General features: G+C 40.1%; 1 protein-coding gene across 3 annotated transcripts in view; it reads right to left on the bottom strand.

The window, feature by feature from the left end:
* Positions 1-6,411, bottom strand: part of GNAI1 (G protein subunit alpha i1) — an 85,241-nt gene extending 78,830 nt beyond the window's left edge. Inside the window, exon 1 of one of the 3 annotated variants that reach the window (XM_063815424.1) lies at positions 5,933-6,411. Coding sequence is in view for 1 of the 3 variants with exons in the window: in XM_001159548.8 (XP_001159548.1) it covers positions 5,933-6,050 (118 nt within the window). In the remaining 2 variants the exon portion in view is untranslated. Of the gene's footprint in view, positions 1-5,141; positions 5,163-5,932 lie in introns of those variants that run through there. The other 2 variants (XM_001159548.8, XM_003951062.6) reach the window with 2 other exon arrangements.
* Between the last annotated feature and the right edge of the window lie 19,764 nt (positions 6,412-26,175).

Raw genomic sequence — 26,175 nt, 5'->3', positions numbered from 1 at the left:
ACTGTGGAAGGCAAAATAATGGTCCCCAAAGATAAATATGTCCCAATCCCTGAAACCTGTGAATATGTCACCTCATAGGGCAGAAGGAATTTTGCAGATGTGATCTTGAGATGGGACTATAACTTGGATTATGTGGGTGGGCCCAATGTAATTACACGGGTCCTTCCAAGTGAAAAGGGGAGGCAGGAGAGTGATGCCACATGAGAAAGACTCCACCAGCTATTGCTGGCTTTGAGATGGAGAAGGCACCATGAGCCAATGAAAGCAGGCAGCCTCTGTAGAGCTGAAAAAGGCAAGGGAATGGATTCTCCTCTAGAATCTCCAGAAGAAAAGAAGCCCTATCAACAACCTGACTTTAGCCCAGTGGAAACCCTTTTTGAACTTCTAACCTCCACAACTGTATGACAATAACTTTTGTGTTGTCACTACGTTTATGGTAATGAACATTCATTAAAAAAATTTTTTTGCCCTATTTCCGTTACGGTTTTTAATTGGCACTAACAAGTTATGACAGAAACCAGTCTGAGCACTAAAAGATTAGGTAGAGCTGACCTTAGTTCGTAAGACTCAAATGGAGTCTGGGATCTGAACTTCACTGTCTCATACTCTGGGGAGTCATACATTGGTTAACTGCATGCCAGAACATGTGACCAAGAAATCTGCAACAAACACACTCAAATACACTCAGGTCTTCCTGTGTGAATTTGTTGTACACAGAATTTTCCAAGGCAGTTAGAAATGTGTAACAAAATAAAAATTGATTGTGGTTGAATACACAATTTCTGTTTAAAAAATTACAGAAGTCTTTTTCAGGTTTAAATAACATCTATTAAATTCTGTAAGAGAGGCATGTTTCCTATCACTGAGACATTCAACAACAGTCATACTTTTTATGCATTAGAAATTGGGGCCAAAGGGTGCGGTGGCTCACCCCTGTAATCCCAGCACTTTGGGAGGCCGCGGCAGGCGGATCACGAGGTCAGGAGATCGACACCACCCGGGCTAACACGGTGAAACCCCGTCTCTACTACAAATACAAAAAAATTAGCCGGGCGTGGTGGCAGGCACCTGTAGTCCCAGCTACTGGGGAGGCTGAGGCAGGAGAATGGCGTGAACCCGGAAGGCGGAGCTTGCAGTGAGCGGAGACTGCGCCACTGCACTCCAGCCTGGGCGACAGAGCAAGACTCCGTCAAAAAAAAAGAAAAAAAAAAAAGAAATTGGGGCCAAAAATAAAAATTAGAAAATGAGATCTACCTTTACAAAAAAAAAAAAAAAAAAAAAATTGCAGGGCAAAGTGCCATAATTGCAACATAGCAGATCCTCCTCCAATGAATATCCGTTATCATTTTCTCAACTTTAATTTATCAAATACAATGACTGTGAAAAGCTCTTATAAATATGAAAAAAAATCTTAAACCAAACAATTTGATTTTAGATGCCATGTGTTCACTGTGGTCATCACATAATTTACTATTCCTTTTTTGTTTACATAATTTGGCTGGACAGTTATTTGCTCTCATTGATATTGAAAACAGCAGAGCATAAAGTTTATATTCCAGCAAGATAATAATTTTACATAATTAAGAAGTCATTTTACACATAATAAAATAGAAGGGTTGTTAGGTATTCAAAGAAAACCTACAAAAATTCTGCCTTTAAAGTGCCCACAGCAGTAGGAAAATAGGCTGGGCAGAAGGATAAACAATACCAGAAATCAAGTGCAAATATGCTTTAACATGTGCCAACAGTTTCTGTTTGGAGAAGGGTGCCCTAAGGAAAAAGTATAAGTGTACAGGGAAGCCAAGTCTAAAAGATTTTATTCTGCAGGAAACGGAAAAGTCAACAAAGGTTTCTGAGCAAGGAAGCAGCATGATATCTGCAGTAGAAAGAACAGGCTAGAGGAAAAGACAAGAAGCAAGAGAGCCTATTGGAATTAGGCTGCCAGAGGCAGAGAAGGACTTGAACTATGAATATGAAAATGAAAAACAGAAGCTACAGAAAAAAATCAGCAATTCCAAAACATACTCTTAAACCACCTGTGGCTTCTTATTAAAGTAACTGCTAATACAAGGTATGCCATGAGAAAGAAGCACACAACCCATACTGAAATACCGGATCCGTTTATTCAAGGAAATGGGCTTTTTGACATCTAAGATCCTAAACCAATTCTAAGAAAGTCAAAGCAATGAAAAATCAAAAGCCCTGCAATGCCAACATTTCTCAACTAGGGGAAGTCACAGGGCAAGTTCAAAAGGAGTGAAGATAAATGATGCAGCATCCCAAAGAGCTGCCTGGTGGCAGCAATAGAAAAATATCCACCACACAGAAGAAATCCAATCCCTCAGCTCATTTTCCCCCAAACCTGGAATACTTAAACCAAGCTGAAGAAGGAGACAAGGGTGTGGAATTTTGTATATGAGGGGGAGTGGAGCGGAAGGAAGGATAGTGAGGTGGAATAAAGGAGAATACTGCTCAAAGTACAGAAAATAAATTCATGATCATTTATTTGTATGTCAACTCTTATGTCCTCAAAATACATAATAATATTTCATAAGTACAAGTAGTATACTATAGCTACCTACCGAAATAAAGCATAAGCTTAATCTTACTGCCCTTAAAAGGATGATAAATTAAAACATTCTCAAAGATATAACAATAAAAAATAATTTCCTCAACAATTAGACATTATTATATAAAAAACTTTCATTATTACTTACTTCTTTAAAATGTTTCTCTATTAAGTATTAGCATCCTAATAAGCATAAAAACTAAACCTAAAAGACAAACAACCCAAACTCTGGCCTGATTTCCTTAGTGTCAATGATTAGACTAGCTCCTCTTTTTTTAAGGCCTAATTCACCGCTCAGTATAGTGAAATACCTCTGATTTAAATCATATAGACAGTGCCAAAATCTTTACTAATAGTGTGCAAGTCTCATATCTAAATTACTCAGCCCAGTTGTTTAAAATGACAATACATTCCTTAAGAAAAAAATGCAATATATTTAACAGACTGTCTTAAAAGTACTTTAAAAATTTTATGCCTTAAATTTAAAAAACATCATGTGATGAGAAAAACAGAATAAGTGAAGATGAACACGATCTAATGTAAATGACTGTGACACTGGTTATACGTTACCTAGAAACGATTTTACATTTCCAGTTTATTCTACTGCCGTGTTTTACATGGAATTATTTCATTTAGCTGCTTACACATATGCTTTAAGGATTCAAAAAAGAACCAAAAGGTCACAATTTACTACTAAAGTCAAATTAGGAAAACGATGTTTTCGAACATTCCAAGAATTGAATTTCTGGAATAAGTAAGCCAGCATTCTGTTTACAGGACTAGGGTGATGGAACTCTGGGCAAAAGGGTAGACTAGAACGGGTATAAGACAGAGGAGAGTGCTGGGCCAGCAGGGACAGCCAGGATTTCCAGAGAGGAGAGAGGTAGGGAAAAGCAAAAGACCAAAGCTAGAAAAGACAGCCAAAAGAATTCAGTCACTTAAAGATTTCTAAAAATCATTCTGAAATATTTCTAATGGTACCAGTACTGGTTTAGAGAAATAAGAATTCTGGCCGGGCGAGGTGGCTCACGCCTGTAATCCCAGAACTTTGGGAGGCTGAGGCGGGCGGATCACCTGAGGTCAGGAATTGGAGACCAGAGTGGCCAACATGGTGAAACCCGGTCTCTACTAAAAATACAAAATTAGCCGAGCATGGTGGCACGCACCTGTAGTCCCGGGTACTCAGGAGGCTGAGGCTGGAGAATCGCTTGAACCCAGGAGGTGAAGGTTGCAGTGAGCCGAGATCGGGCCACTGCACTCCAGCCTGGGCGACTGCGCAAGACTCCGTCTCAAAAAAAAAAAAAAAAAAAAAAAAAAAAAAAAAAAGGAAAAGAAAAGAAAAAAGAAAAAAGAAAAAAGAAAAAGAAATAAGAATTCCATAATTTCTTCTGGAAATGAGGCCTCTGCTACATCTTTCTCTGAACTCACTTATGATGACTGTCAAGATTCAACTTCTGGTTCTGTATTATACATTCAGTTATATTTAAGTCTTAATCTAGAACAGTGGTCCTTAACTAACGCTGTATTTTGCCCCCAGAGGACTTCTAGCAATATGTGGAAACACTTTTGGAGCTCACAGGTTAGGGGGCTGCTACTAGCATCCAATGAGTGGAGGCCAAAGATGCTGCTGAACACCCTACAATGCACAAAAACAACCTGCAGAACAAAGAATTACCCAGCCCCAAGTGCCAACCGTGCTAAGATCAAGACACACTGATCTCTTCTGAACATAAGCAAAAGCCTACTCCTGGGACCTTTATTCTAGTCCATCCCTAACAGTCACCTAATTAAAGGACAAAACACCACCACCAGATGATTCATTTTTCAATTGCTTTAAACATGGTGGATGGCTGGCTCAAACTAAGAGTCACACAGAAATACACTGAAACAACGTATCACACCAGGAGAGCAAAAACTGCAAGAAAAAAACTTCTTAATCCTCTTATTTCATATCTATCTCACATTCAATTCACAAGAGAAGTACATACACTAACCTCCTCAAAACACAGTATTTCTTATTAATGTAAAAACTTAGGCAAACAACATTAACTGAGAAAGATTTATGTTGGGGGCGACAGGGTGAAAAAAGCCACCGAGGTCTTTAAAATGCAAAGTTATTTCACAGTTTACTTGCAAAATGACTCAGATCATGATTACTTTTAGTCATGCCAACTTTGCTGCTCCCAAGCCTACTAGTAATGGAGAAAAAAAACCCACCATTTTTTCTGCAGTCATTAAACCAATGAAACAGAAGCTTACTGAAAACAGGTTTGTGCAACATTTCTTTTTTATTATAACTGGTATAAAAATAAAAGCAGTCCTTGGAAATGCAAATGAAGATTCTGAGAAATTTTTCATCTATCTAAATACCTAGAGTGTGAGAAGAAAACATGCAAACAAAAGAAAACCCTAACTCACGAATCTTAACCTGTAAAGATTTTCCTAATGCTTCCCTCAGTGAAAACCCTGGTTTACTCTTTATTTTCTTCCCCGTCAAACATTTGGAAAAGACCTCCACGTAGCGTTTCACGAACAGAACAGTGCTAAGAACAAATAAAATCCTTGCGTGTACCTGGCAAATCTCATTCATCAGAAACGGTGGCAGCGGAGACAGAACCCTGTTGTCTGGCGTGACCCTCTCGCTCTTTCACAGCAGTTTTCATCACTCGAGTATCTGCCTTGCCTACTACTAAAGCAAAGCTTCCCAACCCCACTTGGGTGGCTTCCATGCCCCCACAGCAAGAAAAATCAAGCATCCAGCGCAGCCTTTTCTCAGCGCAGGGGGAATGTAATCAGCGCTCCTTGACCACTTAAGGAGTCGCCATAGGAAGTTAACAGGAAAGACGCTTCAGCCCCATCTCAGAGGCCCCACAAAAGGTGCACTGATCTCACCAAACGTGGCACTCTGGGCATGAGAAAACCACAGTTGAAACACAACCTACACCGCACACGAAGAAGGGTTTTCCGGGAGGGGGTTGGGGGCGCGGGGGGGGTGTTTTCATTTTCTAGCCGCGAATGCCCCTTCATCTTTACAAGGCTGAGCTAAACTTCAAAGCAAAGGGTTTCCACGCGACCCGCCGCCTCGGACTCGCGCCTGGGCTCTTTGCTGGGTCTCACGAAGGCATCCGAGTGAAGTGACGCGCCCGCCCCGCCGCGGGGAGTCCTCGCCCGCCGGGGCGGAGAGAGGCCAGACACCGGGAGAGGGGGACCCGCCTCGCCTCCGCACCGCCGGACCCAGCTCCCGCTCAGAAGCCTCCTCGGGCGCTTCCTCCCCCTTCCCTCCGGGTTTCCAAACGCCGAGGGCCGCGCAGCGCCGCACCCGGTCCCCCGCCGACCCCCGGGCCCCGACCCGGCCGCCCTTACCGAGCAGCAGCAGCTTGACCTCGCGCGCCGCCTTCTCGCCGTCTTCACGAAGGTTGCGGTCGATCATCTTACTCCGCTCCACCGCCGCCTTGTCCTCGGCGCTCAGCGTGCAGCCCATGGTGCCGAAAGCGAGAGCCTGCCGCCGCTCCCTCCGCGCCCGAGTGCGGGCTCCAAGCACAGGGGAATCCTTTCTCTCTCCGAGCGGGCGTTCGAACGCCTCCCGACGGGGGCCACGCCGCCCCCACCACTTCCTAAGCGGAGTCGAGGGAGACGCTGTCCGCAAAGGGGCAGACAGCAACGGGCGGCTGTTCCTCACGACCAGGCTCTGCTTCCTGGCCCGGCTCAGCGCCCCCAAGTCCCGGGTTTGGGGTTTTGAATCTCTGGGTACAGTGGCCGCTGCACTCCCGCCGGTGGCCGCGCCGCAGCCTCGCCAAGCCCAGCCGAGCTCGGCCTCCGCGCGCCGCCGCGGCCCCGCCCCTGCCCGCCCCTCCCACCACCCCGCGACCACTCCCAGAGCGCGCGCCCGCGCACGTGCCCTCGGACAGCGCCCCCTCGGAGGGGCGCGCGCGCCCCCCGGCCCCCGACCCCGGCGCCGCGCCACCACTGAGGGCCTGGCGCCCCCTGGCAGCATCCCCGGGGCGCGCCACTGCCCCGCGGGGCTGTGGCCTTCTGCCCTGGGCGGGAGTGGGGTAATTTCTTTCCGTTTACTCACACGGAGGGAGCTGTGCGTACCTGCCCCTTCGGGTGGGGGTGGGAGAGCTGCCAAAGTTGCCGAAAAAAGCCAGTTCTGGGCGTTTGAGCATGCCCAGCGCCGGCAGCCACGCAAGGTTTTTCAAAATGCAAATCCCTGTCGGTTGGTTTCAGGGCCGTGAGAAACAGGGAACTGGGGAAGGAATGGAGCCTGGTGAAACCAGAGATGGGCACAGTGGAGAACAGGAAAGTCGGGGGAGGGGACTAGAAAAGGGCACCAAGGTCACTTTCTTCCTACCTTTTGCTTCTCTTTCCTTCTTCCTATCCCTCCCTCCTTCCTTCCACTCTCACGTTTTTCACAAAAACGCATTTTGAAGGATTTCCTCGTAACCTAAAAAAATGGAAGACAAATAATCAAGAGTATTTTTAAATGACAAGAGCAATAAAACACACCCACACAAGCCAATCTCCACATCGTAGCAGATCTCCTCTAGAGCAGCACATAAGCTTCCATGCCAAATTTGGAGCCAATATTTATGACCGTGTTTGTAACTCCTGTACCATTGGGCATGCCATTTTTACAGGCCTTAGCTGTAAAAAAAATGGCCTCATTTGCCCATAAAATGAGGAATGGATCTATGGTGCTATCTCCCCATCCTTCCAGCTGTAACAGATCGGCGGAGATAAGTTCCTGTGGCCCGCGGGAGGCATTGCTACTCAGCACCCAATGAATGAGCAGAGGCTTAAGATCTCGTCTCTCCCTGTCAGTTGCACTACACCTTTCCCCTACAGATATCACAGGAAGCGTTAACTGATTAGAAAATGGGGCTGGTAGCAAGGAAAAACATCGTCCTTGATGTATTAAAAATTGGAACATGCTCCCTGGTTTTCATCTGGAAATCTTATTCTCTAAAAATCATTTGGGAAAACTGGGCTTGAGTTTTCCAAGGTGAGGCTGAACTGATGATACGAGCAGAATAGCTTTCGAGTAGGTCACTGAGACCACGCTTGTGAGCTAGCAGAGACTGAGTTGTCTCCTTATGGGACATGTCCTTTCCTGTTCTCCTATGGGAGTCACACCACCTGCTGGGCTGATGAGATGCAATTTCAAGATCTGCCTCAACTATAATCTTTTGTAATATAACAACAAAAAGGAACAATCTTTAAATGTACTTAGTCACCTTCTACACTGTAATTCTAGGCACTCTAAATGCTAATGTGTATCAGAACTCTGGAATTAAACTTAAGGAAATCAAATTTCAACACACTGTATATTAGCCATTCTTGATTATCTTTTATGGTGAGTCTTTCCTATTAAGTTCGGACCAGAGTGTGGAACCAACAGATTCAGCAAAAGAAGAAGCAGTGCTGGCTGAATATTGGTAGAAATGACTACAAAACTTGTGTTTCGGAGAAATGAAGTATGTGTAACAGAAGTTTGTCAAATAGGTAACATTACTTCCATCCTTTGAAGTTAGTCAAATAGGTGAGTTAAAATGTGATACATAAACGAATAAGAACAGCAAATTAGATTTCTATGTAACACAATTCCTAAATGATGCAGAGTAATGAACTGATCAGTATGGGGGGAAATTCTAAGATAAGAAAGTTTTGAAAAAACGTTTGAAGGAAGTGATACCAGGATATTGGTGGGGAGTTTAAAGAAGTATGTATTAGTTCAGGCTGCCCTAAAAATACCATAGCCTGAGTGGCTGAAACAATAGGAATATATTTCTCACCGTTCTGGAAGCTGGTAAACCTAAGATTAAGGTGCCAGTTTATTCAGTTCCTCAGTAAGGGTTCTGCTGCTGCCTTGCAGATGGCCTCTTTCTTGCTGCGTCCTCACATGGCAGAGCGAGAGAGAGAGAGCTTGAAAGCAGTCTGGTCTCTCCTCTTCTTATAAAGGCCCCGTCTTAAAGGCCCCACTCTCAAGACCTCATCCAAATCTAATTACCTCCCAAAGGTTCCATCTCCAAATACCATCGTATTGTGGGTTAGGGCTTTGGAGACATTCAGGCCATAATAGGGTATATTTTGTTTGAGGGGAATAACCAGTTAAACAGTTAATATGCAAGATACATGAAAGAGAAAACAATGGTTTTATAACTGAAAGTTGTTTGGTTGTGAAGAATGATAGGATGTGTGGGACAAAGTTGGTGTGAAGAATGATGGGATGTATGGGACAAAGTTGGAAGACAGCTTTAAATGCTAAGGTGAAGGGTTGGACTTGATACAGTGGGTACAAAGTGCTCCTTACATTCTTTCCTGAGTTGGGTACTAGATGTTAAAAAGCAAAAAAATAAAAAAACCCTCTTACCACTACATGTAAAACAAATGGGTACCAGCAAGTGAATTGTGTTAGTAATCCAAATGTGAGGTGGTGAGAGTCACTCAAGCTAATAACTTATGTAATTATGATGTTGCAAAATATGATTCAACCTTGTCAAGGAGGTGGAGCAGATATTATTTATTTATCTCTTTTATACAGAGTGAAATTGAAATTATAGAGGTTAAAGCACTCTACTTCAGAGTACTGTTTTTTCTTTTCAACATCATGTTTGTTTTTTAACAGCTTTTTTTTTTTTTTTTTTTTTGAGACGGAGTTTCACTCTTGTTGCCCAGGCTGGAGTGCAGTGGCACGATCTCAGCTCACCGCAACCTCGTCTCCCGGGTTCAAGCTTTTTTGAGATATAAGTCATATGCCATAGAATTTGCCTATTTAAAGTGTACACTTCAGTGGCTTTCAGTATATTCACAGAGTTGTGCAACCATGATTACAATCAATTGTAGAATATTTTCATCACCACAAAAAGAAGCTCTGCATTCCTTAGCCATCATCTCCAATCCTTTATCTTTCCCCAGTTCTAGACAACGGCTAATCTAATTTCTGTCTCTTTAGATTTGCCTATTCTGACATTTTATATAAAAGGAATCATATAGTATACAGTATTTTGTGACTGGCTGCCTTCAGTTAGCATAAAGTTTTCAGGGTTCATCCATGTAGCATCCACCAGTACTTTATTTCTTCTTATTTCTGAATAATACTGAACATTATATGTTAAGAGAGTTAGAGACATATGTTAAGAGACAAATTAGAACACATTCAGCTGAGAGCCTCAGGTTTCAAAGTAGCTACAAACTATGTCATAAGGAATAATTGAAGAAATTGGGGGATATTTAATGTAGGAATGAGAAGATATGACTGAAGAGATGTCATAAATCAAAAGGAATAGAATTTTTAGCTGGCTTCAAGGTGGTGTTGAAACCTGTAGCAAACAAAATTTTGCCTTGCTATGTTGTGAATGGGAGCCTTACCATATGGAATTAAGAAGTAAACATGGAGAATGCAGAAGCTGAATAAGGAGACTTTTTCAAGAATCTTAACCATGGAGAGGGGTTGACACATGGGATGGTAGTTGGAGAGGTAGGTATGGAATTTGTTTCATTTCACTCGTAACTCTTCTCAAATATTATTCAACTGAGAAAAAAGGATTGCTATTGATATGGTTTCACTGTGATCCCAACTAAATCTCAGGTTAAATTGTAATAATCCCCACATGTCAAGGGTGGGACCAGGTGGAGATAATTGAATCATGAGGTCAAATTCCCCCATACTGTTCTCCTGGTAGTGAATAAGTCTCATGAGAGCTAATGGTTTTATAAGTAGGAGTTTTCCTGCATAAGCTTTCTTGCCTGCTGCCATGTAAGACGTGACTTTGCTCCTCCTTTGCCTCCCACCATGATTGTGAGGCCTCCCTAGCCATGCTGAACTGTGAGTCAATTAAACCTCTTTCCTTTATAAATTGCCCAGTCTTGGGTATGTCTTTATTAGCAGCATAAGAACAGACTAATACAGTTATGGGACAAAGGAAAAAATATGGCCACCCTACTTTCTGATCACCACTTCAGTCCTTTTCATCTCACCCTCTGTTACATTATTACCATCAATTCTCCAGTCCCACAGAGACCTTCCATCTACCAACCATATGCCTTTTCTCTTTCTGTCGTGCGCTGCATGTGCTAATGTCTCTCCTTATGCAACTTATATCCCATCTTCCATCAGGATAATTATTCCTTTGCAATATCCTCAAAACACTCCCACCATTGTATTCAACAGGAAAAACTTCAAATCTGGTTAAATCTACTCTGCCTGTGTATGACTATACCTGTTCAGCTGAGCTTGACCAGAGGAAAACACAGTAATCAACAACTCCACCTTTCTGTTTGCTCAGGCCAAATACTTGGAGTCATCCTAGATTCTTTCCTTTCCTGCAAGCCTTAGTTATTCAATCTGTTAGGAAATCCTACTAACTTTGTCTTCAAATATAACCAGAACTTGGCCAAATATCGCCATCTTTACTGATAGACACTGGAGATATTTATCAAATATTAAATAACCTGCTTTCTGCTCCCTCTACTTTTACCTTAATTGCTTACTGTTTCCCACCTAGCAGCCAGATGCATCCTTTTAAAATGTCAGGGAGAACTATCCATTCACTTTCCATCTCACTTAGAGGAAAATCTCATCTAAAATCCTTATGATGGCATACAAGGACTTACCCTTTTTTTTAACCATGTGCCTCCCCATAGTATTTTCTGCCATTCTCCTTGTCGTCTGGTTCAGCCTCCCTGACCTCCAGACTGTTGGAACTTGCCAAACACACTCCATCATTGGCCTTGGCATTTATGCTCCCCCTGCCTGGAACACTCTTGAGCCAGGTATCTGCTTGACTCACTCCCTTATTTCATCCAAATCTCTGTTCAAATGTCATCTTATCAGAGAGATATCTTTCCTAACTACTCAACAACCACTCTTTATTCCCTTATTACACACTATAATTTCTTTATATCTCTTATCACATAGCATATATATATTTGTGATTATGTGTTTATTACCTGTCTTCCCTCCCTTGAATATAAATTCAAAAGAGCAGAGACTTTGTCTTTCTTGCTTACTGTTTTATGTCCAAAACCTAGAACAGTAAAACCCGCAGTAATTGAATAAAGAGGAGCCTCTGGATCTAAAGTATAAATCTAGCCTTCTAAATCCATTAATTCATTTATTCAACAATATTAACTGAAGACCTATTATAAGCCAGGTGCTGTTCTTAGCACTGGGAATAAGGTGATGAATAAGACAGATTACATTGACGAGGAGATGGTGGCAGTGGTAGGAGGGAGATATTAAATAAATACATAAGTGGATCAATTTAATTGGATAAAATAAAAATAGTTATAAATGCTGTGAAAGTAATGAAACAGTGTTTTACAAGAGAGTGCACCAGTTCAGGTCTTCTGAGAAGCAGACGTCAAGACAGAATTAGACAAACAAGAGAAGATTCTGTGAAGGATAAGAGAGAGTAGGAGCAGGAGTAGCTGGGGAGCACTTCAAATGTGATGCAGCTCTGACACCTGGACAAGGAGAGAAGGAAAGAGGGAGTTTGGGACAGGTTATGGTGCAGCTTGAAGAAAGTCTTGGCCAACCTGATGAGATCTCTGTCCCACAACCCAGTCCTGAGTAGATATTGTTCATTAGGGAAGTCCCGTACTGGGCGGAAGTGGCGAAGTGGGCTGGGTCTAGTACCCCTACCTTACTCAGTCACAGGCTCAGGGCAGCCTTGGAAGAGAGAGCCTTAGGCCTAAGTGAGAACACTGCAATGGATCTAAAGATGGGGCAGTTGGAGGCTATCAGCCAACTATGCTCCCTTAAAGGGTCATCTGAATGGTGCACTTTCGTGGCCACAACAAGGAGTTACTCTGAGGGAAAGATTAGGTACTTTCAACTGAACATTCATGAAGATTACTCTAATGAGGTGACAACGTTTGAGCAGAGAACCAGATGACTAGAAAGAACCATGTTTGGAGGAAGAAGATTCCAGTGCCTTTCAATGTTGAATACAAGGGCAACAGCCCTAGGGTGGAATGGAAGTTGACTTGATCAAGGAACTCAAAGGTTAGTTTGACTGAAGTGGAGATGAGAATTTTTTCTACTTTGGAATTTGTAAACCTCAGTTTCTTCTTCAACACTGGAGATATTAGAAGTGTTGTGTTAAGTAAGATAACTCATAACACAGTTCCAGGCACATCATGTGCTTATAATTATAGTGCATTTTTCTTTCTGTTTTGTCAGATCCAAGAATAAGAACAAAATAGGAAAGAGAAAGAGATTAAGGTGACAGGGATAATTGAGGACTTTGAGGGCCAGAAGGAGGGATGTAGATAAGATCCGAAGAGGAGAAATTGTCATCAAATTCATGATGTATCCGTTTGTATCTTGATGGGCAACAATAACATTTTGTACATATTTTGTGATTCCTATCTGCATTGTGTTTTCATGGTTCTCAAGCTTCCTATTTTTCTTTTTAAGAATAAACCTAAGAATGAGGATATGTCTTCCCCTGCCCCAGTGTTGTTTGCCCTTACCAAAATTTCAAATATGCTGTCCTAACAGAGGATCAAGCAAACCTTGGGCCAAGCTTGAAGCATAGGCTAGCTTCTGAAGAAAAGAGCTACCTGGCTTTATTAAAGCCTATGAGTTTATTTACTACATTGGCTTTAAAAATAGCTGTCTTGACACCTCCCCCTCTGTTTATGCTTCCTGCTGGCTCAGCTGTTTTTCTTTCACTGTAGCTCTTTGTTTAAGCTGTGAGGCTGGCATGTGTGTCTCTTGTTCAGCTCAGCAGGAACTGCGACAGAAGGGTTGATAGAGGACTGGGAATAGGAGGCAGGCCAAAGGGATTCAGGGAAGCATTGAGTGCTTTTCTGTTCTAATTACTATCAGTGGCAATATTATTCCAAATAATTGTATTAAAGCATTTAGCAAACATTTGTTGAATATCAGTGGTTTATTAGACCACATATGGAGTAGGGGCTAAAAGGAATAAAATGTTTTCAGTTTTTAAGATATATGTCTTTGTAAGAGTTCAGGGTCCAGGTGCATTGGCTCATACCTGTAGTCCCAGCACTCTGTGAGGCCAAGGCAGGAGGATCCCTTTAGCCCAGGAGTTCAAGACCAGCCTGGGCAACATAGTGAGACCCTGACTCTACAAAACAGTTAAAAATTAGCTAGGGATGGTGACATGCACCTGTGGTCCCAGCTACTTTGGGAGGCTGAGATGGGAGGATTGCTTGAGCCTGGGAGTTCGAGGCTGCAGTCAGCTGTAATTGCACCACTGCACTCCAGCCTTGCATCAGTGCACTCCACTTTGGTCTACAGAGTAAGACCCTGTCTCAGACAAAAACAAAACAAAACAAAAAGAATTAAGGGCCGTTGAATGGGGAAAAATATCACACAGGAGGAGCTTTAAGACATGAAATTATCCAGATCTTCCATATACCGATCTATAACATTATGCAAAGTGGAGAGTCAGTCAGCCAAGTGCTCAAGATCAGATCCTAAATCTCTGATAAAAGTGACTGGGGAAAAATGTATGTGTTGAAAGAAAATCTTTGGTCACCTCTCCTATGCCTGGCTTATCCTTACCCCCTTTATTCCCAGCTCACTGTCACTCTAACACTGAAGAAGATACATTAAAAATTCAGTAGGCAGAAGTTTCAGACATGGAATGAGCCTCAGAACATTGAGTTTATCTTAAAAGCAATGTTCTGCTCTCCATGCTTTGCTTGCATATGTGTTTCCAATCTCCGTGTTACAGGCAGAACTTCTGCAGGAGCTTCTCTTTTCCATTCAGTGCACTTGGTTGGGTCAATGGGTTCGGGACCGGCCTGAGTTAAACATTGTTTTTCACAAGCACGCCTGAGCACACGGGCTCACCCATTTTTCATTTGTGTTAACTGGAAAGTGCTGCTTAGCTCTCAAGCTTCAGCTGTAAATTCAACCTCATTCTTTTACCAAGGCACTTCTTTGGGTATCTGGGGCTGCACAGCTATTGAAAGAGTGGTGCTTTAATTCACAAAGTGCTCCTGTCCCCTTTCTAAACAGTTCTGTGTTAGTCCACTCTGGCTGCTATAACAAATACCTTAGACTGAGAAACTTATATGCAACAGAAATGTATTGCTCATAGTTCTGCAGGCTTGAAAGTATAAGATCAAGATGTCAGCAGATTCGCCATCTGGCAAGGGCTCATTCCTCATAGATGATGGCTTCTATGTGTCCTCTCATGGTGGAAGGGGCAACCAGGCTTCCCCAGGTCTCTTTTATGAGGAACTACTCCATGCATGAGGCACTGCGTTCATCACTTAATCACCTCCCAAAGGCACCCCCCGTCATAATGCTATTGAATTGGGGATTAGATTTCAACATATGAATTTTGCAGGGACACAGACATTCAGAATATAGCCTTCTCCTTGGGAACTTTTGGATAAGGGAGAGTGTTTAGGCTGGCAGAGCACTTTCCAGGCATTTCGTGATCTTAGGAAAATTTAAAATGATTTTCCTGGGTTATATGGTAATTCTGTATTTAACTTTTTGAGGAATTACCAAGCTGTTTTCTAAAGTGCTATATACCATTCAATTCCCACCATCAGTGTATGAAGATTAATATGGTTAGTTGTGGATTCATAATTAGTTACTTCTGGTGCTGAATCTAGGTCAGACTTTGTGTCACTGCAATTTCAAAAAGTACCAAAAAAACAAAACGAAACAAAACAAACCAGAAAAAAACAGGATGCTGTGGATTTCATGGTCCTCTTATTCCTTTTTTTCTTCTCATAGTTTTAAGATTCACTTTGGTCAAGTCCGGGTGTGGTGGCTCACGCCTGTAATCCCAGCACTTTGGGAGGCCAAGGTGGGTGGATTACCTGAGGTCAGGAATTCGAGACCAGCCGGACCAACATGGAGAAACCCCGTCTCTACTAAAAATACAAAAAAATTAGCTGAGCGTGGTGGTGCATGCCCGTAATCCCAGCTACTCAGGAGGCTGAGGCAAGAGGATCACTTGAACCTGGGAGGTGGAGGTTGCAGTGAGCCAAGATTGCACCATTGCACTCCAGTCTGGGCAACAAGAGTGAAACTCCATCTCAAAAAATAAAATAAATAGATAAAATTAAAATTAAATAAAATATTTAAAAAAGATTCACTTTGATCAAATGATTCTCACTCATAAGCAAAAGGCTATCACCTATCGTAATGCTAATTACAGAGCATGAATTCAACACATATATATTAAATGAATGGAAGAATGACTAAAAGGTAATCTTAATGGTTTCACTAAAAGCATTAAGAGCATTTCATTTAAAGAAATGTCTTCTTGATTCTTGCCACTAAGGTATGCTACCATTGTCCTGTCCCTATCATAACATTTGAAGGAAGTTCAATGCAATAACCTGAGTTCAGTGAAAAGATGTATAGATTTTAGTTTGGCTCCAAGACTAATTTGCTGTAAGACATTCCGTAAATGATTGTCTTCGGTTTCCTTATCTGTCAAACAGTAATGATATCTGTTTTAATTACTTGGCAAGTTATTGGAGGGAGCATAGGAGATAATGCATTTATGACCCAGAGTCAGCTGCTGCCTCCCTGCCCTTGACACCTTGGGTGGTGTATGCTCTGCCTCCACTTCTGCTTTAACACACTTTCCCTCTGTTCCACACCACTTCCGGCCAGATGTACTTAATTTAGACACAAACACACACACACAAACACACACACTCTTACTTAATTCCGCAGAATGAACAAATAATTCAAATTGCACAAAAACAACTGAAAATCACATCTTGAATATTTTTCTTCTTAAAGAGTTTGTGTAGGGTGGAGGTGGTAAAGGTGAAGGGGTGGGGGCCACAGTACCAATGGGGAGATTTTTACAAGTTCCTTGCCTCATGCCACTTTGATGCGCCACATTTCTTGGACTCTTTGCCTCCCAGTCTCCTCCTTCTTTCTTTTTTCTCCCCAATCCTCTTAGGAGCAAAATCCAATGGCTTTCATTTTCTAAAGCAGAGCACCCCAAGCTGCTCTTTTGTTCTTGGGACTCAGCTTGCACCTATGCCCTCCAGATCTCTCTTCTCTTTCAAATGGCTTACTGAAGTATCTTTTTTCCCCCTTTCAACAAAAATAGTTCCATCCCTCAGAGAAATTCTGTTTCTATCTGTTAAGATAATACAATATCTCATTTCATTCACATGTGAAAATGCTTTGGAAAGTTAAAGAGAAGAGTGGATACCTAAGGGATTTTATATTCAACAACCTTTTTTTTCTGGAGGAAAAAGAAATAAAAAGTCTCTAACATATTGGAGAATAGCAGTATTCACCCAACAGCCATTTTTTAAATCTTATTCTTGATCATTCATCACAATTTGTAGACCTGAAAGTGGGCACATAATCGAAGCGTAACCAGATTCCCAGTGAATTTGTAATTGGAAATTAAATAGAGATTGGTGTCTCGAAGTGGCTGGATCTGGAAAATACATGCTCTGCATATGCAAGCAACCAAATTTTTATTCAAGGATAGGCAGAGGAAATATATCTTTAGATATTAGAAATAATATTTCAGATAAACTGAGAACAAATACAAGAGAAGAGAGGAAAGGTAACTGGTTCCAGTTCTTTCCTGAGATCTTGATGTGCTCCTAGTTTCAGATCCCAGAATGACATTGAATCCTTATGATGCAGTCCTCTCTCCACTTTTTCCCCCTCTTAAGCTAGTTTGAGTTGATTTCTATTGATTGCAATCATAAAATTCCTAATACAAGACATAGTTACAAAATGAGGACTTGTTATTGTTATTGCTGTTAAAGTTGTTCTGGGTTTCCAGAAATGTTATCTCTCTCTCTTTTTTTTTTTCTTTTCAAAATGTATTTATATGTTTTACCCCATTTGATTCTCACTGCAATCTTGTGAGGTTGGTAGCACAGAAATTATTTTCCCCATATTATAGATGAGGAAATTGACTTCCAGAAAGATCAATTGGCAGATCCTTGGTTACATAATCAATACATGGCAGGGCTGGAAGAAGAAGGCAGACCTTCTGGATGCTTCTGTGACACTACAAAGATTATGTAGAGAGGAGTGCCTTCTAACTGAATTTCCAACCTAGTTATATAAAACTGTAACTGTGAGAAAGTGAACAACGTTAGATCTCACTTATTATCTATATAAATTGAATGAAATTATAGTAAATTCCAATGTAGGACATAGAAGGCAAAGCCCTTACTGATGAAACAAGCAAATGAAAAAGACTAAACTGTAATGCTCTTACCCAGGAAAGTCATATAATTTTATGAATAAGGTAAGTAGCATAACTGGTTCAAACTCTAAAAGACTTTCTAGAATTATTAAATATGATAGTTTTTTCATATATTATAAAATAATTTTTCTATGTCTCTAATTTTCTCTATATTAAACTTGAATCTTTGGCTGTCTAGGAACCTAATAGTGGCCTGGGGACACTGGGAATATGTAATTCATATAATACTGAAATATTGAGCAAATGGTCAATATTCAGGTCAAGTACTCAAAACGCTTGGAAAATGAAGACAGTCCTACTTTGTTTATTTCCTCTAATGTGGAGTGTATTATGATTCTCTGGAGACAATATTGTTATAGATTCTGGCCACTTGGAGTGGGTCTAACAGGTTGGCTCTCAGAAAGTAAGGACCTCTCTGAACTGGACTGAGAACAATTCCATTTCTGTTTGCAAACCCTTCACTAGCGCTTAGATGGGTGACATTAGCACAGAGAGGACACACTTTCCCAGGGGGGCTGCTGGGGTACCTGTCTTTTGGCTTTTTGTCTTCTGAGGTTGTACTCAAGGCATCTCTGCAGAGACAGGCAAAAATGGCAGAAACAGACCAGAGATTTTGGTCCCTTATATCCAAGGGCTTGTATTCTATTTTTTAAAATAACAGTATTTCATCAAAAATTGTAAGATGTTCTCAGGGAGGTGAAATAGTCATAGAATGTGTTTTTTAAGAAAATTATAAATGATTTAGCATTTAAGTGTTTTAAATGTTCTTCATGGAAATCTTTATAATATACATTATGTTAATGTATATTGATTATAGTTTATACTCTGTATAATGAGTATATTTTATCAAAGTACAGTTGGCCCTCCATATCAGTGGGTTCCACATCTGTGGATTTAAACAACATGAATCAAAAATATTCAGAAAAAACACTTCCGCAGTGTTCCAAGGGAAAACTTGAATTTGCTAGGTGCTGAGTACTATGTTGAATCCATGTGAAGGAAGTGATGTTGTAGACCTTGTATTAGGTGTTGTACATATAGAGACGATTTAAAGTATACAGGAAGATGTGTGTGGGTTATATGCAAATACTAAGCCATTTGACATTAGGGACTTGAGCATCTGTGAATTTTGGTGTCCTGGGGGTTCTTGGGACCAATCCTCTGTGGATACCAAGGTACAACTGTACATAAAATGTATACTTTTATAAAATATATAAGTTTATGTACTTTTATGTGCTTTATAAAAATGATTTTCTAAAAATTTGCCATGCCGTTCTCCAATTCTTTTAAAATTCAGCATAAAAGATACTTGGCCCTTATAACCATCCATCAACAATAAAAGTTTTGCTTAATGCATTTATCCTGGCATTGTATACACAAATGAAAATTTAGAAACCATCTAAACACTCACTAAGAATGGCTCTAATATTCCACACAGTGAAATACTAAACAATTACTCAAAAAGGTTAAATATTCAGTGCTATTCAGTAGAAATATAAGCCACATATGTAGTTTAAATTTTCTGATAGGCACATAGAAAAAAATAAAAATAAATAGGTTAAATTTATTTTAAATATATTTTAATCCATTATATCCCAAATGTTATTTTAACATGTTATCCATCAGAAATTTATTAGCAAAATATTTTGCTTTTTTTTTAGTTAAGTCTTTCATATTAAAAGACTTAACTTCATAGTTAAGTCTTTTAATCCAGCATATGGGCTGGGCATGGTGGCTCACGCCTGTAATCCCAGCACTTTGGGAGGCCAAGGCTGGTGGATCATCTGAGGTTAGGAGTTCAAGGCCAGCCTGGCCAACATGACAAAACCGTGTCTCTATTAAAAATACAAAAATTAGGCCAGGCACAGTGGCTCATGCCTGTAACCCCAACACTTTGGGAGGCCAAGGAGGGCGGATCATCTGAGGTTAGGAGTTCAAGGCCAGCCTGGCCAACGTGACAAAACCCTGTCTCTACTAAAAGTACAAAAATTAGCCAGTCGTGGTGGTAAGTGCCTGCAATCCCAGCTACTGGGGAGGCTGAGGCAGGAGAATCACTTGAACCAGGGAGGCAGAAGTTGCAGGGAGCCGAGATCGTGTCACTGCACTCCAGCCTGGGCAACAAAGTGAGACTCTGTCTCAAAAAAAAAAAAAAAAGCCAGCATACAAATCCAGAATTTATGTGTCTAAATTCACACATTTTATTTTCAGTAATTGAAGTGAAATGCAGTCATACTAAACAATAAAGTGGTGTTTATTGGTAAAAACCTTTTATATTGCTTCAATTTTACTTTTAGGTTAATAAAATAAAAAGCTCTTCATTTGCACTAACTACATTTCAAGAGTTCAGTAACTGTACAGCTCTCTATGGGAAAAATCTGAAAATCATATAATAAAATGTTAACTCAGGTCCTAACCAAATGAAGGATTTTATGTATTCTTGATTATTTTTTCTTATAAACATATTCTAAGATTCCTATAGTTATATATGCATTTCTATGTAACTTCTCAGAAAAGGAAAATAATGGTCCCTTCCAGCTTAATATATTTGTTTTACTTTTATTCTCTTCAGCTGTGCTGTTGTTCTGTGTCTCCATTGATTATTAATGTTTTCTGGATTTTCTAGACAGTTGAGGGTGTTGGACCACTTAGCTTGAGTTAGATTGTGATGTCATCCAATTTCAAAATCCCTGGCCCTTTGTATATAACAAATATGCTATACAAATAATCTATTTATTTAATTGTATATTTATTTAACATTTATTTCTTAAGTGCTATACAGGGTGAGCAGTGGTCTAGGTCTAAGGAAGATCCAAAGTGACAATGTTCCTGTTGTTCGGGAGCATCCATCCAAATGGACGTTTAAATAGATGGATGGTAAACAAGAAAACAAATTGGGTGTTTTCAGATGGTGATAAGTGTACAGCAAAATAGCTAGGGTGAGAAGATAAAGGAGAGTAGGCAGAGCCCACTTTAAATCTTATAGGGGAGGGGATGTTTGAGCTGAAATCTAAAGGATATTTTCCTGAGAATGAGCCTGGTGATGGGTACGGATGGAAAGAAGAGCATTTCAAGTAGAAAAAGGTAAGGTGGAGGCTAGAGGAGCAGAGTGGAGGCCAGGGGGCTCAAACACGGAGTGTAAGCAAGAGAGAATATAGAGGACCTGGGTTTGCAGAGGAATTAGGGGCTTGATTATGAAAAGACACAATGGGAACCATTAGAGGGGGATAAACAGAGAAGGGATGTAATCTGATTTATTTTAAAAGATCACTGTTGCCACAGTTTGGAGAACAGAAAAATTGAAAATGAAAGCAGGGATTGTAATTAAGAAGTAAGAAGTTCGTGCAGTATTTTAGAAAAGATAGGAAGATAACTTACAATAGGGCAGTGGCAGTTCAGTTAGAACCAACAGGACCTGATGGTCAATTGGGCATCAATCAGGGATGCCAGTGTGGAACACAGAGGAATCAAGCATGATTTGTGTGTGTGTGTGTGTGTGTGTGTGTGTGTGTATTTTTTAACTAATTGGCAGAGCCATTTTTAACAGGAAGAGGAATGGATCAATGGAGAGAATCACCAGCTATGGTTTGAACCTTTCAACCCAATTAGGTATCTAAGAGAAGATGTCAGACAGGCGGTTGAACACCTGAGTCTAGAATTCAGACCAAGGGGATAGGTCTGACCTCAGAATGAGATTTGGAACATGGGAGCACAAGAATGTGATCTAAAGCCATAGGAAAGAAAGGGACAACCTAGGAAGAAGATGTGGACAGTAAAGAGGAGGAGGGAAAGGTAAATCTTGAATCAGAAGTAGCAGGAGGGTGCAAATCAGAGATTGAGTTCAAGAGATAGTGACGTAGGAAGAAAAGCGTGAAACTATTAGATCCAGGAATCCAGGAGGGAAGCTTTCTCGAAGAACAGCATTGCCAAGTAGGTTAAATTCCTATTGACATTGGCAACTCTGAGGTAGTTGCTGACCTTGAAAAGAATCAAGTCAGTGGAAAGGAGAATAAAGTCAAATATGTGTAGTTTGATGGATGAATTGGACAAATGGAGTTGGAGAGAGTAAGTCAGGCAACTAGATAAAGGATTTTTGCTGAGGAAAGGAATAAAATATATGATAATAACTGGAGGAAATATGGGATTAGGGAAGGGATTTTTAACATAGAAATAATAGAGAATATCTGCATGCTGATGAGGGTAGATTTGATAGCACAGTTAGTTCTTTTGTACTAGTAGGAATAGTGGAGAAAATGAATAGATTTGCTGCAGGAAATGTGAGGAAGTTTCCCTGTAGCCATTTTTCTTAGTGAACAATGAGGTCTAGTGTGCACCAGCTAAGAATTAAAGGGAAAGGAGAGGTAAATATAAAGTAAGAGAAAAACCTGGGTAACAGTTAACTGGGGGTGGGGTGAGAAAACGAATATCCTCACCAGGAGCAAGGAGCGGATGTTTCTGTTGTATTCTAATGTTATAATGAATGTGTTATTTTTCAAGACATGAAAGATTGAGTTCATCAAGTAGGATGACTGACATATTTTCAAAGGTTCAGGAAATTAAAGCCTCATATTAATTTTAGAATTAGCTTTCTAATAATTGTTAGAATCCGGTTGATTCTGTTTCCATCTAGCACGTTTTTCTGTTCTGTTCTTAGTTACCTGTGAAGCACTTGATTATCTACACTTACTGACATCTAGTCAGACTAAATATCTAAATGTCTCCAGTAAAAAGAGGTATTTAGAGTTTTCTTCAGATGTAATGAGAAGTCTTAGAACTACCAAATCCTATAAATTTAGATGTTATATTACTGCAGGATTCTGCAACATATTTTCCACAAAGATTTTTCAAAATATACACATATGCACACACACAGAAATCTCATTTCCAGATTCAAATAACTGAATAAGATCTTGAAAGATCTTGAAAAATCTTGAAAGAGAAAACACAAAAACATGGATTTAGTAATCATAAGATTATGCAAATGAATAACCTAGTTTGTACTAAAGCAATAGGTAATACCTTGCTAAATATATCGGATGACTACAAAGTGAACCATGTGAAAAATTTGAAACAGTCTTTTTTAAACATTAAAAATGCCAAGTTGCCTTAGTTTATCTGCTGTATCTGTACATTTTCAACTGGTGTATTATATGAGCTGGGATTTTAAGGTATGTAGTATTTGTATGTTTGTAAATGACAACACAGTGTTTTCTCATGAGTAATAAAATAAATCAATATAGAATGAAAATATATTAATTTTTAATTTCATCCATGTACTAAATTCCAGTGGATTCATTGTGTAGTTGAATTATACATTATGTTTGCTGGGTAAATGGAATTATGAAATTACCTTTCTCTATATTATCTTACTGGGGGCTTCATTGATTTGCCTTGATATCACAGAAAACTAATATGTAGTGAGTATTTTTTTGTTTCTTGTTTACTAACTTGTTACTGGTCTATCATAACAAGACAAATACAGAATATGTTATCTTTTACCTAATATTTTTTCAAAACACCTAAAATAATTACATTCAGAGATTTCAAATGAATTGAACTCTGTACATTTGATAAGAGAAATGCCTTTAACATGGTGTATTAGTCAGGGTTCTCTAAAGGGACAGAAGTAATAGGATAGATGAATATATGAAGGGGAGTTTATTAGGAGAATTGACCCACAGCATCACAAGGTGAAGTCCCACAATAGGCTGTCTGCAAGCTGAGGAGCCAGGAAGCCAGTCTGAGTCCCAAAACCTCAAAAGTAGGGAACCTGACAGTGCAGCCTTCAGTCTGTGACCGAAGGCCCAAGAGCCCCTGGTAAGTCATTGCTGTAAGTCCAAGAGTTCAAAAGCTGAAGAACTTGGAGTCTGATGTTTGAGGGCGAGAAGCATCCAGCACAGGAGAAAAACAGAGGCCAGAAGACTCAGCAAGTCTGCTCCTTTCATGCCTGCTTTTATGCTGGCAGCTGATTAAATGGTGCCCACCCAAAATGAGGGTAGGTCTGCCTGTCCCATTCCACTGAGTCAAATGTTAATCTCCTTTGGCAACATCCTCACAGACACACCCAGGAACAATACTTTCCATCCTTTAATCCAATTAAGTTGACACTCAATATTAACCCTCACATTATTTAGAAGAAGCTGTACCTTCAATTTATATCAATAGCCAAGACTTCTGTAGGCTTCAGACCTATGTATCAATGTCTCTTGAATCTCTCCACCGGAAAACTGGTTTCTGGCCAAACTGTACCTCTTTTTGCCTCCTTTTAAATTTTCATCCCATGAGGGTCAACACCTTCTACTAAACAACTAGTTCCACACATCAACTTATAAAACCTAGCATTGTCTACTTCATATCCTATTGATTTTACTTAAAAACAATTAAACTCTATCCACATTTCTGACAACTATCATCTGTGTAGTTTTTGCTATATTATGTTATGCCTAGACTGCTGAAATATAGGTTTGACCATTTATTTAAATCTCAATCTAGGAAATTTCTGAGAACGAAAGAGGCCCCCTCTAAAATTACATATTTTTAAATATTTATCTCTTTACAAACAATTATTTTTATGCTGAAACTGTAAAATAATTCCTAAAAATAAAAAGTGGCATGTGTCCATATTCATAAAGCAAAAATTTTAATATCGATTTTATAGATTATATTAATGTTAAAAATATAAGCAGAATAATTATTCTTGAAAACTGTTCATATTATTTATTCTTTTTTTTTTTTTTTTTGAGACAGAGTTTTGTTCTTGTCGCCCAGGCTGGAGTGCAATGGCGTGATCTTGGCTCACTGCAACCTCCACCTCCCAGGTTCAAGTGATTTTCCTGCCTCAGCCTCTCGAGTATCTGAGATTACAGGCGCTCGCCACCATGCCCAGCTAATTTTTGTATTTTTAGTAGAGATGTGTTTTCACCATGTTGGCCAGGCTATTCTCGAATTCCTGACCTCAAGTGATCCACCAGCCTCAGCCTCCCAAAGTGCTAGGATTACAGGCATGAGCCACCATGCCTGGCTCACTATTCATGTTCTTTAAGCAGTTTGTTATCCATGTCTATATATAATGCCACTGAAATTTTTCTTAATAATTTATTTTTTAATACTGTTTAATTATTTTCAGTTTTCATAAAATTACGTACAATCTTCTTCAGAGTTGTATCTTACGGCTAATAAATTTGGAATTTTTGAAAATTTAGGTTGATTTTCTATGTGGACCATTATATTTTGAGTTAAACAAATATTCTCTTGGTCAGGCATGGTAGCTCATGCCTGTAATCCCAGCACTTTGGGAGGCTGAGGTGGGCAGATATCCTGAGGTCAGGAGTTTGAGACCACCCTGGCCAACATGGGGAAACCCCGTTTCTACTAAAAATACAAAAAATTAGCTGGGCGTGGTGACGGGGGCCTGTAATCCAAGCTACTTGGGAGGCTGAAGCAGGAGAATGTCTTGAACTTGGAAGGCGGAGGTTGCAGTGAGTGGAGATCTCGCCATTGCATTCCAGTTTGGGTGACAGAACGTGACTCTGTCTCAAAAACAAAAACCAAGCAAACAAACAATCAAAAAACAACAAATATTCTCTTTACAGATGTAAGATGCCCAGTAAGACCTGAGCAAATTTTGCTAAACGGAGGTTATTGTTTATTTTATTTTATTTTTTGGTGTTCAAATGTACAAATATTTCAACCTAGATATTTTTAACAGGCTTTATCTTATTGTCTGCATTTTAAAAACCTTTCTTTCATATGTATTTCATAAGAAAATAACTTGTTAAAATGGCCAGGCACGGTGGCTAATGCCTGTAATCCCAGCACTTTGGGAGGCTGAGGTGGTCGGATCACGAGATCAGGAGATTGAGACCATCCTGGCTAACACGGTGAAACCCAGTTTCTACTAAAAATACAAAAAATTAGCCAGGCGTGGTGGCAGGCGCCTGTACTCCCAGCTACTCAGGAGGCTGAGGCAGGAGAATGGCATGAACCAGGGAGGTGGAGGTTGCAGTGAGCCGAGATTGCGCCACAGCACTCCAGGCTGGGTGACAGAGAGAGACTCCGTTCCAAATAAAAGAAAAAATAAAACAAAAGAAAATAACTTGTCAAATAAGTGTCTCTTTTTTATTCTTTTGTGTATTTCACCAAGTTTAAATCTATAGGTGTTTTATTCAATTTTAGTAGAAATTATAAATTAATTTGTTAAAAGACCTACACCAAAAAGTTCATCCCACAAATTTAAGTATTTCAAAGTAAAATTATAGTATTCCAAAATTATGAACATCATTTGAGATCTCATTTCTTAATTTATTCAGTCATTACCTTGGTTATGTAGATATATTTTAATGCCTTTCTGTGTTAAGCATTGTTTTCCATTTTACTTTTCCATAAGCCTGAAAAGCTGCAGTTTTTTTTATT

This window comes from Pan troglodytes, chromosome 6, assembly GCF_028858775.2.
Source record: "Pan troglodytes isolate AG18354 chromosome 6, NHGRI_mPanTro3-v2.0_pri, whole genome shotgun sequence".
Taxonomy (NCBI): Eukaryota; Metazoa; Chordata; class Mammalia; order Primates; family Hominidae; genus Pan; species Pan troglodytes.
This window is presented reverse-complemented; position numbering and strand designations above follow the sequence as displayed.